At 45.7% G+C, this 14,060-nt stretch overlaps 1 protein-coding gene across 5 annotated transcripts; it reads left to right on the top strand.

Moving 5' to 3' along the window:
* The first annotated feature begins 4,000 nt into the window (after nt 1–4,000).
* On the top strand, nt 4,001–11,256 carry IL22RA2 (interleukin 22 receptor subunit alpha 2). Of its 5 annotated transcripts, XM_025149285.3 has the most exons (6): nt 4,001–4,194; nt 4,559–4,746; nt 7,288–7,438; nt 7,963–8,141; nt 9,168–9,337; nt 9,802–11,256. In XM_025149285.3, the coding sequence occupies exons 1-6, from the start codon at nt 4,148–4,150 to the stop codon at nt 9,955–9,957; spliced, it is 891 nt and encodes a 296-aa protein (XP_025005053.1). In that variant the 5' UTR covers nt 4,001–4,147; the 3' UTR covers nt 9,958–11,256. The 5 variants fall into 5 exon arrangements, with proteins under 5 accessions (XP_025005053.1, XP_025005054.1, XP_001233762.4 ...); XM_025149286.3 differs by lacking the exons at nt 4,001–4,194; nt 4,559–4,746 and adding an exon at nt 6,291–6,384 and having other exon boundaries at nt 7,156–7,438; XM_001233761.7 differs by lacking the exons at nt 4,001–4,194; nt 4,559–4,746 and adding an exon at nt 6,291–6,384.
* The last annotated feature ends 2,804 nt before the right edge of the window (nt 11,257–14,060 follow it).

Here is a 14,060-nt window from a genome sequence, read left to right on the forward strand (position 1 = left end):
CAGGCACTGGAAGGGGCTGCCCAGAGAGGTGGTGGAGTCACCGACCCTGGAGGTGTTCAAAGAGCATTTGGACGTTGTGTTGAGGGACATGGTTTAATGAGAAGTATTGGTGATGGGTGAATGGTTGGACTGGATGATCCTGTGGGTCTTTTCCAACCTTAGCAATTCTATCATTCTATGACTCTATGATTCTAATTTACCCAATGGAATTTAAAATAGTTAGAGTTTTGATTTCATTTCATTGGCAAATCTAGAATGTGCCATCTCAAGGTATTTTCTATTCCCTTCATCCAAATTCCTCCTTTCGAGTAATTCCTTGACATTATGAATAGTGCTTTCTTCATGCTGCTTCCAGCAAGGAGAGTCATCCCTTAGGAATTCAGGTTCTCAGAAATGGCCGTACAGACTGTGCGTGTTTTTTAATGTGCCCATTTGTGATTGGGCCAAAAGCTAATTTCTCATTTGTTTTGTGCTGAAGAAACTTGATTTCCTAATGTCCAGGCGTATCTTAAAAGAGAAAATGCATTGCAAATAGAGCAAGCAATGAGTGAACAAGCCATAAGCGTGTGCCAGCCAGCTTGCTGTGTTCTGCAGAGGTAATCCTGAAGCTGTCGGATACTTGCAGCGTGCACGCAGTGGAGCACTCAGTGGCAGTGCCAGGTCTGACCCAGCTCTTTCCTGTGCTGACATCTCTGGAGTAGCACACGCTCAGAAAGGTTACGCCCCTTCAAAAATACCCTTCCATGGAATGTATATATAGTCCCCTTAGATTTAAAATAGAGTGCAATTCTTTTCTCTCTGTCATCCTTCTGGATGTGGCAGTAGGTGGGTGCAGGGGAGCGACCAGAGGTGCAGATGAGGCCCTTCGCTCACCCAGGCTCTTCTCAGCTGCCCGTCCTTATTCCCTATGCCTCTCCACTACCCATTAGTGAGGTTACAGTTCCTCTCTGTTCACCATCTCAGGATGACTGGAGAAGCTTGGCTTTCAGGCACAGGATAGGAACTAGTTTTTCCCCCCCCCTTCCTAAAAGTCTTTGAATACAGCTGGAACAAAGCACTCATGAATCGAATGGCTGATTATTGAGAATGCCTTTATCCTGCTTCCAAGAGGAGCAGCAAAATTGGCAATTTTATTTGAGATAAGCCAATGTCACATCCTGCCCACAAAGGAATGGGGGGAGGTGACCAGATTCATGAATACCCCCAGTTAGATTAAGGCAAATTGGTATGCAAGGGTCCACACAGCCAAATTTCATTTCTTGTAAGATAAAATATTTGGGAACAAAGATGTCTTTGGCAGATAGGTTACCTTGTGATGCTTCTTTCTGGCTAAGTGGTCACAGTGCAGTGAGCTCAGACACCCCTGAGCAGCATGGAAGCCAGTTCTGCTGAGCGTGAAAGATTCTGTCCCAGAAGCTCATTCATTCCACAGATTCATGAGTGCATGGAGACTCGTATCCACACGAGGCACTGTTGCTGTGTTTTTGTTTTTAAAGAACAAGTCTTGTTAAACTCCAGTGCTCACAGGCAGGGCTGTTTTGGGAGTAGCGGTGCTGAAGGTCATTAGAAAGGTTCACTTCTAGTGTGCTCTCCAGATGATGGGGAGCCCCCATTGAAAAGCCAAAGAATGAGCACAGAGCCGACCTGCAGGCTGGGAGGTGTGATGCTTATGGACCTTAACTGGCAGAACAGATGAGTGGGAGGGGATCGACTTCTTTTAATTTCTTCTATGTACAAATGGTGAAGAAAGCAGGGTGGAAGGATGGAAAAGTTTTTGTGAACACACACCATGACCTAGCTTCCTTCCTGCACAGAAACCTCACAGAACTAAGCACACCTGAACTTCAGAATTAAGTCACTTTGTGGTTGTCAGCAGTTAATAGCACAGTGTAATGAAGGAGGCACTGGCCTGAAAGGCACAGAGGGTTCCAAAATCAGCCCACAAAAAAAGCTTTAGCCTCAGTTCTTGCCAGGTCCTGTGCTTTGGTCAAAACAATCTTGTGCAATGCCACAGGCTTGGGGTAGAACAGCTGGAAAGCTGCATCGTGGAAAAGGATCTGGGGATGCTGGTCAATAGCTTGCTGAACATGAGCCAGCAGTGTGCCCAAGTGGCTAAGAAGGCCCACGGCATCCTAGCTTGTATCAGAAACTGCAGCCAAGAGGAGCAGGAGACCTTATCACTCTCTACAACTGCCTGAAGGGAGGTTGTGGTGAGGTAGGGGTTGGCCTCTTCTCCTAGGTGACAGTGATAGGATGACAGGGAATGGCCTCAAGTTGTGCCAGGGGAGGTTCAGGTCAGACATTAAGAAAACCTTCTTATTTGAAAGGGCAGTGAGTCATTGGCACAGGATGCCCAGGGAGGTGATGGAGTCACTGTCCCTGGAGTTGTTTGTGAACGGTGTAGATGTGGCACTGAGGGATGCGGTCAGTGGGCATGGTGGGGATGGGCTGGTGGTCGGACTTGGTGATCTTCGAGGTCTTTTCCAGTCTTTATCATTCTGTAATTCCTGCTCACGCAGCTGACAGCTCAGGCATTGCCTCAGCTGCTGCTGGCAGTGCAGCAGAGAGCAGGCGCCAGCACTTCCTGCCTTCAACTCACCTCTCTTTGCTGTGGTAGGTGGACAAAGGCGGCATGCACAATGTTTGTATTGTGCCTCTCCCGCCTAATCTGTGGTTTCAGCTGGCCAAGCGATCACCTGGCATGCTTCCTACACTTCTAACATTGCTTCAACTAAAGCAAACAAAAAGCCCTACGCAGTAGTAACTCCACCTATCTCTGCTGGTAGGCTTTAGCTTGCGGGTGCTTTGGGGGTGGACCCACAAGCAGACAGAACCCAGGTCTTTTTTTGGCGTGCTAAAACTCGCTGTAGTGTTTTAGCAGTAGGAAAAAAACATAAGGCTTGGCAAACAAGAGAAACAATCAGCCTCATTAAATAAACTTGTCAATGGAAGAACAGCCTTTGCACCATTTTTGTATTTACATTCTCTACCGTGAGTGAACTTTGGTGTTGGTTACTAACGTTCTGGTGCTAGGCAGTGTCTCGCATGTTGTTAAATAAATATTTTAAGTGCAAATAAGGACTTGCTACAGAGGGAGCCTTCAGCATGTTCACTTTTCTTACTAGGAAGGTACAGATATGACACTTAGCATTTTTTACTGTAATCTGCCAAACGTTGAGGCAAGCCCAGTGACAGCGAGAGGTGAACAGTTCATACCTGTGGGTGGGAAGCAATGAATACTCACAGTGTGCAGAGAAAGTCAGTCTCACTTCCTTAGAAACTTTTCTGTAATAACTCTTGTGATGTAATGCCTCTTCCCTGAAGGGCTGAGAAATAAAAGTCCCCGTTGCCTGGCTGTGGGTGGCTGGGGTGGTTTTTTTGTTGTTTATTTGTTTGGATTTTTTTGTTGTTGTTGTTTGTTTTTTATGATTCATGTTCAAAGTCACCATTAAGGCAGTGAAGGGCTGCTCCACGTGATGTGCCAGAAGAGGCAGGGAAGTAGATCAGGAGGGGATCTCAGCACTGTTGCCAGCTGGATGAATGGGGCGCTTACAGAAAATACAGGTGGGTTCTGCTCAGAGACCTGCAACCCAAACACAAAAAGCCACTGTCACGGGTTGCAGCAGGGAAATCCCAATTAGATATATGAGGGAAGAGCTCCCAATAGGAGTGGTTATGTGTGAGATGACCCTCATATCAGCCCAGCTTGGAGCATCGGGTTGGACAAGCTGAGATCCAGAGCCCCCAGCCAAGAGAGGTTGTTCTATGGCTCTGAGCCCATGAAACCCACATGCAGACTTGTATCCAGCCGTAGAGGTGGTTGTGGGAGGAGCCCTTCTGGGGTCACATTTTCTGCTCTTATGGTCAGGAACATCTTGCTGCCGCAGAAAATAAAGCGATAAGGTGGTGCTATCAGATGGGATGAGTCAGTCAGCTTCCAGCAAGAAGGTACTTAGCTTTCACCTCTGTGTGGCAATAGCCAGTCTTCAAGAGGAAGAACTCTGTTTACCCAGTATTTAGAGAGGATTTTATTCCAGGAACGGAAAAAATTCTTGTGCCCAAAGCTCTGTCTGTTCACAGAAGCACTAGAATTGCTGTGTCACAAAGGTTTGGGTCAAAGTAAATGCTGCAATGTATGTAAGCACTAATGTGGATGCTGCTGGGGAAAGGAACATTTTCATTTTCCACTTCTTTGTAAGTACCATTCAAAGTATTCTTAAGCAATACTGTTTCTTAAATGTTCTCCTTTATTTAAATATGCTGTAGATGCATTGTACTCAAGATGAGTATGTCTATATGGGTGTGTGCAGCTGCCACTCACTAGAATGTAATTGTTTTTATCGTAAAGAGCTCTGGGGAGACATGATTGAAGTTCATGAGAAAGAAAATGTTACAGATGCTAAAAACACTGGGATTATCAGCAGGTGTTTCAATAATGGTGAAATTATGTGAAGAGATTGCATCACATTGCCAGACCCAATTACAGAACAAGCGCTATTGGTGCAGTGCGGGAAGCCCTGACCTTTTCTATGACCGAAGTGTTTCTTTCCTCATTTAGCCATAGCAAGCAGCAGCCTTTCTGTATTTGGAAGGGAGAACCAAAGGGGCAGCCAGACTGGCCCCAATCGTGCAGCCACCCAATCCCAGCTCTGGGAGGTCTTGCCGTCATGGGAGGAGCTGCCGCCAGCAGTGATTCTGGCAAAGCTCCACACTTGGGTCCTGCTAAGGTGTGTTGGTACAATTCAAGTAAGTAAATACACAACCTGTGACAGGCGTGACTAAAATTTGATGGCATTTCAGCCTGGTGATCAGTTCATAAAAGTTCCCTATTCCCGCACTACTTGAGCTCGTATAAGATGATGAAATACTCATTGTGTGTGTTGAAGGGAATTTCTTAAAAGTCATTGAATTTTGAAAATGTGTTTGGGAAATGGATGAATAAAAAATTCCCAGAAGGCAATGCCAAGATTGCCTCTCCACCTTCTACCTTGATTTTCTTTTTCTTTTTCTTTTTTCTTTTCTGCATTCCTTCTCAGCGAACCCCATATTGTGATAACTATTCAGAGTTACACATCTACAGTTTTAATGTGCCTGCTGCAAATTCAGTGCTCTCGTGATGATGTACATGTGCTCAGTTGTACTCACCAAGACCAGATTCTTGATTAGGTTGTGTTTAGTTTTCCTACTGCAACTGAATGCCTTTTGATCAAAAAACACCTTGATTTGCACAATAACTTATGCTTTTTTTTCATCCTGGCAGCGTTTGCTCCTGCCTTTTTCCCAAATCCAAGATGAGGGGTTAGGCAAGTTTTTGTTTCTGCAGACAAAGATGACCTGCTCCTGCAACCTGGCGGTTTCCACCTCCGTTATTCATTGGTGGGCATTACGACTGTACGCTGCTTCACACTGTGCATGCTTGGGCTCTCTTGCCCACTGATGTGAGTGTGCAGGAAGTGAGGGCACCTGGCTCATGCTGGGATACCCAGTGTGCCAGCACTCGGCACGACCGCACTCTCCATACCACCCATTGGGCAACAACTGGCCCCCTACGGGCTGGCACACACAGCAATAAAGCATCTACCAGCACAGAGTGAGATCACTTTATCACAAGCCCAGCATCCCATCCTGGGGCCACGGGATGCACACACCGGTGGTACAGCATTCAGAGTTGCTGTGGTGCACACACTGTGGCAGAACGCCCAATGCGTGTCCAATGCACGGTGGCACTTTGACCAGTGGGCTGGGCTCAGCCAGCCCCAGCCTCCAACCATCTCTCCACAGCAATAAATGCAGCAGTCTCATGTCCTCGTGTCCCTCTGATGACATGTTCCTATATGGCATCCTGCACTGAACATTCCAACAGCCTTCACTCTTGCGTTTGACCCCAAGAAAGACAGGCCACCAAGATGACAACCCATCGCTGTTTTGTGTTATTGCAGCAAGATTTTCTGTTCTGCAGCACTGAGTGACTGGCAAGCTGAAAAACAATATCCTCGCAGAGCAAAGAGGCAAGCTTGTGTGACATATTTTTGGGATAAAGCAATATTGCCAGACATTTGGGAATTAGTCCCTGAAAAAAAGGACATTTTTCTCATTGGTTTGCTTCATAATTAGTTCCAAACTTCAGAGTGAGTGCAGCTTCCAAGTAAGAACAATTGCTTATGTTTAATTTAGAACAACTCATATGTTTCTCAGCTAAATTAAATCAAAGCCACAGCAGGGACTTTATAAATGGGGAAGTCATTTTAATAATTACTTCCTCATAAGACATGCCCAAGAGGAAAAGAGATGCTCTCAGTCATGGAGCTGCTCTCGTAAGCATGAGGGGGATCGGGCTTTCCTCCCTCTGCTTTCTGATGCACCTGCTGCAGGACAAGATAAGCAGTAAGTAAAGGTTTTCAATTCTCTTCCTACCTGGGGAGGGGGGCTGGGTCTGCTCGTAAAGCTGGGTGAGTCAGGAAGTTTCTGGATACAGAGGCTGGTTTCAAAAGTCCTGTCATTTCCAAATCAGTCTCATTTTGTCTTTCAAAATGCAGCTGAAATGAGTGTGATGTTCATCGCATTTACTTACAGTTCTGTTACCGGCTTCAGTTCAATTTGCAGGAGTCTCTGGCTCTGAGATATACCACAGATAAAACTGCAGGCATATAAAATCAGCTGGTTCAGGAAATCCAGAAACCTATTAGGATTAGGATGCTTCAGAGAGAGTGTTAACTGATTCTGTCACCTGTACCTGTCTCAGTTTGGAAACAGCTTACCTTGAAAGCTGTCAGGCAGCTTTTTTCCGGCAGTTCAGATGGGAAAAGCGGTGAATGTCATACTATTTTATTAGGCAAGAACCAACAAACACAGCTGTGGTAACTATTAAAACATAGTTACCATATACTATATACCATAGTTAAAATATAGTCCCTGCAGGCTAAGTCTGAGATAGGAAGGACAGAGCACCTACCTTTAACTACTGGTGCAGCTGCGTCCTGCACGCTCTGGGAGCTGATCGGAAGGGTTTGTCTGCTGGGGTGTCCACTGGGCATCTTTAATGGCAGTAAATTCAATTATGAAAAAAAAAAACCAAAACCACCAACATGATTTGTTCCTTTCACAATCCTGGCTGTGGTCTGTAACTTCCACATCTGCTCACTGCAACACGGAAAGTTTGGAACACGAGACCCAGATTTAACTTCCCTGCCAGCTGCTAGCCTGAAACCACACAAGCAGTGTGTGCCCGGATGCAGAGGTGCCTGCCTGCAAGAAACACGCGCTGTCACTGCTCCTTACTATTTGCAGCCATTTTAGTCCTGGAAAATCAAGACCTGCGAGATGCAATCAAGCCACAGGAGGTACGGTTTTACTCACTGAACTTCAACAACACCCTGCGCTGGCAGCCTGGGAGGGCTGGAGAGGGAGAAACCACGCTCTACTTTGTGCAGTATAAAGTGTAAGTGCCAGGGGAACTCCAGCATGCCTCATCCAGCAGCCCATCCCTGCTTGGCAAGCCAGAGGGATCTCCCAGGTGCCAAAGGATACCTGGGGCACAGCCACGTCCTTCACTGCTGCCAGCTCCCTGCACTTATCACAAGCCAGTAAAGTGCAGCTGAGCGGCCCAAAGGACGTGGAGGGCAGTCACGTCTAGCAACGTGACATGCACTCTCATGGCACCTCAGTGTGGCACATACATGCAGTTTGTGGGGGGCCTCTGGGACCACCAGCCTGCCCCAGTCAGGTCTGACAGGCCAGGTGCCTTGTGGGAGCACAGTCAGGGGTTCAGTGGCCCACTGTGCCACAGGGTGTGGTTCTCGGGGGCGGCTGCTCCGCAAGGGAGGCCTACTCCTGTCCCCAGCACATCTGGTCCAGCACCTCACAGCATAGGAACCTTTGGTTCCTTTGGGGAACAGTGTTACAAGTCTGTATAGATCTGGTTGGTGGTAGCTAGGGCTCACATTGCTCCTCCTTTCCCCACAGGTATGGGCAGAGCAAGTGGCATAACAAAGAAGAGTGCTGGGGGATTCAGAGCCTTTTCTGCGACCTGACAGAGGAGACTTCTGACGCCTATGAGCCCTACTATGGCAGGGTGCAAGCTGCTTCGGACGGTGTCCACTCCAACTGGAGCCTCAGCTCCAGATTCACTCCCTGGCGAGAAAGTAAGTGCCAATACATGGGCTCTCTGAGCATGGGGCTGGGTTTCCTGCAGCATGAAGCACAGCATTTTTGCTCCCAATCTGCTGTCAAAAGTGATCTCCTTCTAACTAGAAAACTGTAACAAAAGAAGTTGTGTGTCCACAGCTGTCAGGTGAAACGTTGCGATAAAATCACTTTCCCCACACTTGAACCAATTCCAGGTGAGCAGCATCTTGTCTACAATTAGGGGATCAGCAATGCCTGGCTCCCTTCCACTCAACCTCTCCTTCAAGGCATGGAACTCCATAAATTATTCACAGCAGTTTCAGGGGCTGCTGGAGGGACTGAGCACAGTGTGAAGAAGGAAATGTTCTCTGCTAGAAGGAAAGGAGAGGAGAGAGAAGGCAGCTGCACAGCCAGCAACCTTCTCACATGCATGTGTTTTTCTCACATGTATTTTCCTGACAGTGGTATATGTATAAAGGACACGCACAGAGCTTTTAGTTAGTACAGCCACTGTAATCCCATAGTGCACAATGAAACTGCAGGACTGTTAGAACACAGAGCAGTGTGAGTGTACCTACCAGTAAACTCCCATAAATTATCCATTTTTTCCCTCCCTGGTCAAAGTAAAACTGAACTGTAGACACCAACCCAAGTCACTCCACGGCCCTGAAGTGCAAACTAACTTGTCCTGTGTAGACAAGACCGCATACTCTGAGCAAGAGCTGCACCTTGCAGCAGCAGCAGCTCACCTTGCCCTGCACCACATCCTCCCAAGAAGATGTGGGACAGCCGCTGCCCTCAGGGGTATGCAGGCACCATGTGAAACCCCAGCTGTGTTTAACCAAGCGTGCTGCACGAGTTCTGAGAAGAGCGATTGAAGCTGTGTCCTTGACCTGAAATGGTTCAAACATTTCTGCAGCTCAGGACAGCAGAAAAAATATGAAGAAAAAGAATCAGGGCAAAGAATCCAAAGCATTCTGTTCTGTGGATCATCATTAATAAACATGCTATAATCATGCTCACAGCTTTGTTTATATCCTTAGCTATGATAGGACCTCCAACAATAAAGGTGCTTCACAGCAACAAGTTCATAATACTAAAGCTCCAGGCTCCACGTTCAGCATATAAAAGGAAGAGAGGCAGCATGATACCAATGACAAATTATTACGATCTTCTGTACCAAGTCTTCATAATTAACAACTTGCTAGATGAGGTAAGTGCATATTCAGATATAAACTCTTTACCATTGAAAAGCCAAGAGAGTATGGGCACACTCTTCCCTTTTACAGCTGAAACAGCCCCCTGGGATTGGAAGAGTGTAAATGGCTGTGTACGTATCTAAACATGAAGTAAGCTTACTTTTCAGGAATTGAATTTGGTTGAACTGAGTTGTAATTCATCCCCACTTTCTTCATTCCCATTGGTGTAGTATTTCAGAATTTAAGGCCTAGTTGAAACAGTTGGGAAATGAGGGCAATTTGGGGTGGGTTTTTTTTCTTAAGAAAGAAAAGAAAACAGGACCAAAACCAACACATAAATAACTAATGCCTGCTAATGTTGTTGACTTAATGCAAACCCATGTGTTGCTCTGAACTCTCCATCCTTCCCAGCTTAGTCATAGACACACTTGCCAGGGCAACATGCATGACCAGCTGTTTCTTCTCCCTCTGTCTGAAGCAACACAGAGTGCTGGTGTATGAAGGAAAAGACAAGGTGATCAAAATAGAAGATCTGAGGCCGGGAGTCAGCTACTGCATTGTGGCTAGAACATCAGTGCTGGTGCTGGGCCGCAGCAGTGCCTACAGCAGCAGGCAGTGCACCGTGCTGCTGTGACCAGGCGGATGCCGCTACAGGCCAGAGCCAGAGAGGATGCAGCAAAGTGACAGCCACCCCCTCCCCAAAAGAAGGTGACATATGGCAGGAACACTGCTGTCCCACAGACTATCGTTTGCCAGAGTTCTTGCATCTTCTCGGCTCGTTACACTCCAGATGAGAATGATACGCCCAAAAAGGTTAGAAGAATGGTGTGGATAGTTACTTGCATGCTGTCAGAGTGCTCAGAAATGCCTCCTTCTTCCCTTTCTTCAAATAGTTATGCACAATATTGTTTCATCGGTTTTTACTGCTGTCAAGCAATTATTAACCAGGAAAATGAGTGGTCTCCAGCTTTGTTAACAAGCAGTTCTGCTGCAACTTCTCTAGGGATTTACCCAATATGTTTAATCCAAATGTACCCATCCTCACTTAATGGCCATTATTTAGGTGTTATGTGTTTAAAAATGAGTAATTTACCAAATTTCATGAGTTTCCATGAGCCAGAATGCAAGAGTTATTTCAATTAGATGGTCTGAATAGTCTGTTTACTCACCTCAATCACTGTATTATATTCATGTATCACTTGCTCAGCAGAAAGATTTGTTATTCATCCTGCCTTGCAGGTGCCAAGGTGCACATAAGGGCATCTGTGACATTGGCCATAGCAAGCTTAAGTTTGGGTCCTTTCTGAGGGGGGAAACCAGGAAGTCTTCAGAGTTTGAGCCCGTGCTCCTGGGTGCATCCTGGCTATAGCACAACTGCAACAGATTTTCCTTCTTCTGCTTCATAGTGTGATGCATAATGTTAGTATCTTGAGATACAGTCAATGGTTCAAGCTAAGGAGCTTGTTTCTAGGTGATTTCCCTACACTGATGAAGAGCTTTCCCTGTACTGTACAAGGCTGAAAGCTCAGGTAAGAGCAGAACAGCCTACAGAGGTACAGGCAGAGGTGCGGGCAGAGGGCATGCATTGCATCTTCAGTTGAAGTCCACAACATGCAGCTTAAACATGCACTGCAGCAGCAGTTCTTTCTCTTCCCAGTCACTGCGATAATGGTGGAGGCTGCCTCCTGTTACAGGCCCAGCTATAAACTGACATCTGGGGTCTAGAATATGGCTGGACTACATATATGGATGCTTCTTAAATTAAACCTTGCTGCATTAAATAATTAATGCATCACAATCATTTTATGTTACACAAATGCCACGGATTTTTTGTTTGCCCTATAGCACAATTTAAGACAATATGTATCTGCATTTACAGAGCAAAGAGCCTTGTATTGTAATAAAAAAAATGTGAAAAGCACTTGTGAAAATATCTTGAAGATCGTTTCTATGGTTTTCTATTTTAAAACTTGGAGTTAAAATATGACATGAATTAGAACTTTCAAACACTTCATTTCTTCTATAACAAAGGTTGTAGAAGAAAGTGAAATTGAAGTCCTTTAAAATACGTGTGCCCAGTGCTATGTCTTCATTGTGTCCTCAGCGTAACATTTCTGGTAGTGAAACCAGTATGCAATTAGACAGGAAACCATGTCAGCGGAAACAGAAAAGATCCTTGCTTTCAGTTAATGACAGAGAGTTAAAGGGAAGAGACCTCTGCTTTCAACAATACATGATGAACAAACACCGTCCACCACCTGTGATTTCCAATGATTCGACTCCTCCTTGTCTTTGTCTCACAAGAGAAAAGTTTTCCTGGGCAAGGTCTGAGTACATACACACTAAGCCACCGATGGAGAGGGGTAGTGGGTGTTGCCAGTTCTACTAGGTCTGTAACTAATAATAATCTTAATACTTATCGTTGTTCTACTATTGGAAATTACATGAGGCAGTGAGAGAGGGCCAGGCATAAGAAAGCAAAGGAAGCCCTTTGGGTATTGGGTATGTGCATTGGGTAAATGGAGTTCCCTGCTACATAGTTGCTCTCCACTTTTCCCTTAATTTACAGATACTGAGGTGGATTAGTTAATTCTAAATGACAGATTTTGAGTTCACTTACACCCCATTCAAATTATTTTTCATTTTTTGTCATCAGCATCTCACCTACAAGCAGAACTGCTGAAAGCAGCAGTGGGATGCCAGCAGCAGCAATCTGGGAGGAGGCCATGCTTAAGTAAGTGAATGCTGGTCACTCGCGCCCTTGCCAAAATGAAAAAAGACATCACATATTAAATACCTCCACCATCTGATTCTAGCACATTACGTATTTGAATGACCTCTCTTGCAAGCATCTAACCATGTCCACACATCTAGTCCATAAAATCAGATCTCCTTCTCAACACTTCCCTATTTGCTCCTCCCCCACTTCTTCCAGAGGTTTCACTGTGCCCCTCTTGCACAGTTTCTTAATTCAGGTACATTTACTTGGTAAATGAGACTAATTAAGCCTCTATACAATACCTAACCCCATGACAAGTTCCAGATCTCAGCAGCCAGCAATAAGCTGCAAGAACTGCATGCAGCCTGCAAGATGCTGCCCTGCTCTACCCCTTGCACTGGGCAGAACCTCCATAAAACCACTCAGGCAAAATGTTAGGAAACAGCATGTTGTGTATTGCATCACGGGTGACTTCATCCACTTGTGATTTATCACATCCTGAAGATAATATTTGCAGTAATTCAAGTTCTTTCTCAAATTCACTTCTTGCCTTAGTGCAGCTCATTTTACCCTTGTTAAACACAGATAAACTTTTATTATGGTTGCATCTACTAACCCTGGTCAAGGAACAGTCCCTGGATACTGTACCTATGTCAGATTCAGAGCATAAAACTGTTTAGAACTCCAAATCTTCATCAGAATTTATAAAGAAGAAGGTGCCTGAAGAGTTTAGACCTGGCTAGGAATGTAGTAGGTGCCATGCCATAGAATCCTCAGAGTTGGAAGGGACCTTTTAAAGTCATCTAGTCCAACTCCCAACTCCCCATTCCTATGGACTCACAGAAGTTGGAAACCAAATTATTTTTCTTTTTAACTTGATAAAATTATACAGAATTGTACACTGGGAAAAAGAATAAGAAATCTGAAGAAGTCTTGTGCTGTCACATTAGCTAACAAGATTTCACTTCCTTAGCAACAACACAGCCTTACAGAAAGCAGTGTAAGAGTTGCAGGAATTGCTTCCATTCTGACAGCAACGTGATTTATTAACAACCCCATGATGTTCTGCAAAAGTCAATTTTCTCTTTCTATTTGGAATGTGAATTTATTTTTGGCTCTGCTGTGCAATGCGATTTTACTAGGGAAGGGGTTTTTTTTGATGGATTAGGAATTGGCTGGCTGTATGCAGCCACAGGGTTGTGATCAATGGTTCTGTGCCAGGGTGGAGGCCGGTCACAAGTGGTGTCCCTCAGGGGTCAGTCTTGGGACCAGTGCTCTTCAATGACACAGATGTCAATGACACTGAGTGCACCCTCAGAAAGTTTGCGGATGACACCGAGCTGAGCGGTGTAGTTGATACATTGGAAGGAAGGGAAGCCATTCAGAGGGACCTGGACAGGCTGGAGAAGTGGGCCCATGAAAACCTAATGAGGTTCAATAAGGCCAAGTGCAGAGCGCTGCACTTGGGTCAGGGCAATCCCAGGTATTTATACAAACGGGGAAGACCTCCTTGAGAGCAGCCCTGCAGAGAAGGACTTGGGGGTCCTGGTGGACAAAAAGCTGGATGTGAGCCAGCAGTGTGTGCTTACAGCCCAGAAGGACAACTGTGTTCTGGGCTGCATTAAAAAAGAGGTGGCCAGCAGGGACAGGGAGGTGATTGTGCCCCTCTACTCAGCTCTTGTGAGGCCCCATCTGGAGTACTGTGTCTAGGCCTGGGGCCCCCAGTACAGGAAGGACGTGGAGCTCTTAGAGCTCTTAGAGCCACTAAGATGATCAGAGGGCTGGAGCACCTCTCCTATGAGAAAAGGTTGATGGAACTGGGATTGTTTAGCTTGGAGAAGAGAAGGCTCTGAGGAGACCTCATTGTGGCCTTCCTGTACTTGGAAGGGGTAAAACAGGAAGGGGAATGGCCGTTTACGAGGGTGGATAGTGATAGGACAAGGGGGAATGGTTTTAAACTGAGACAAGGAAGGTTTAGGTTAGATATTAGGAGGAAGTTTTTCACACAGAGGGTGGTG

Source organism: Gallus gallus, chromosome 3, assembly GCF_016699485.2.
Source record: "Gallus gallus isolate bGalGal1 chromosome 3, bGalGal1.mat.broiler.GRCg7b, whole genome shotgun sequence".
Lineage (NCBI taxonomy): Eukaryota > Metazoa > Chordata > Aves > Galliformes > Phasianidae > Gallus > Gallus gallus.

Excerpts from the sequence above, each read along its gene's own strand:
- IL22RA2 (XM_025149285.3), top strand. The coding sequence starts at position 4,148 with ATGTGGATGCTGCTGGGGAAAGGAACATTTTCATTTTCCACTTCTTT. Across the intron at positions 4,195-4,558 it reads TTTTCATTTTCCACTTCTTT|CCATAGCAAGCAGCAGCCTT; the intron begins GTAAGTACCATT and ends TTCCTCATTTAG. Across the intron at positions 9,338-9,801 it reads TTAACAACTTGCTAGATGAG|CAACACAGAGTGCTGGTGTA; the intron begins GTAAGTGCATAT and ends CTCTGTCTGAAG.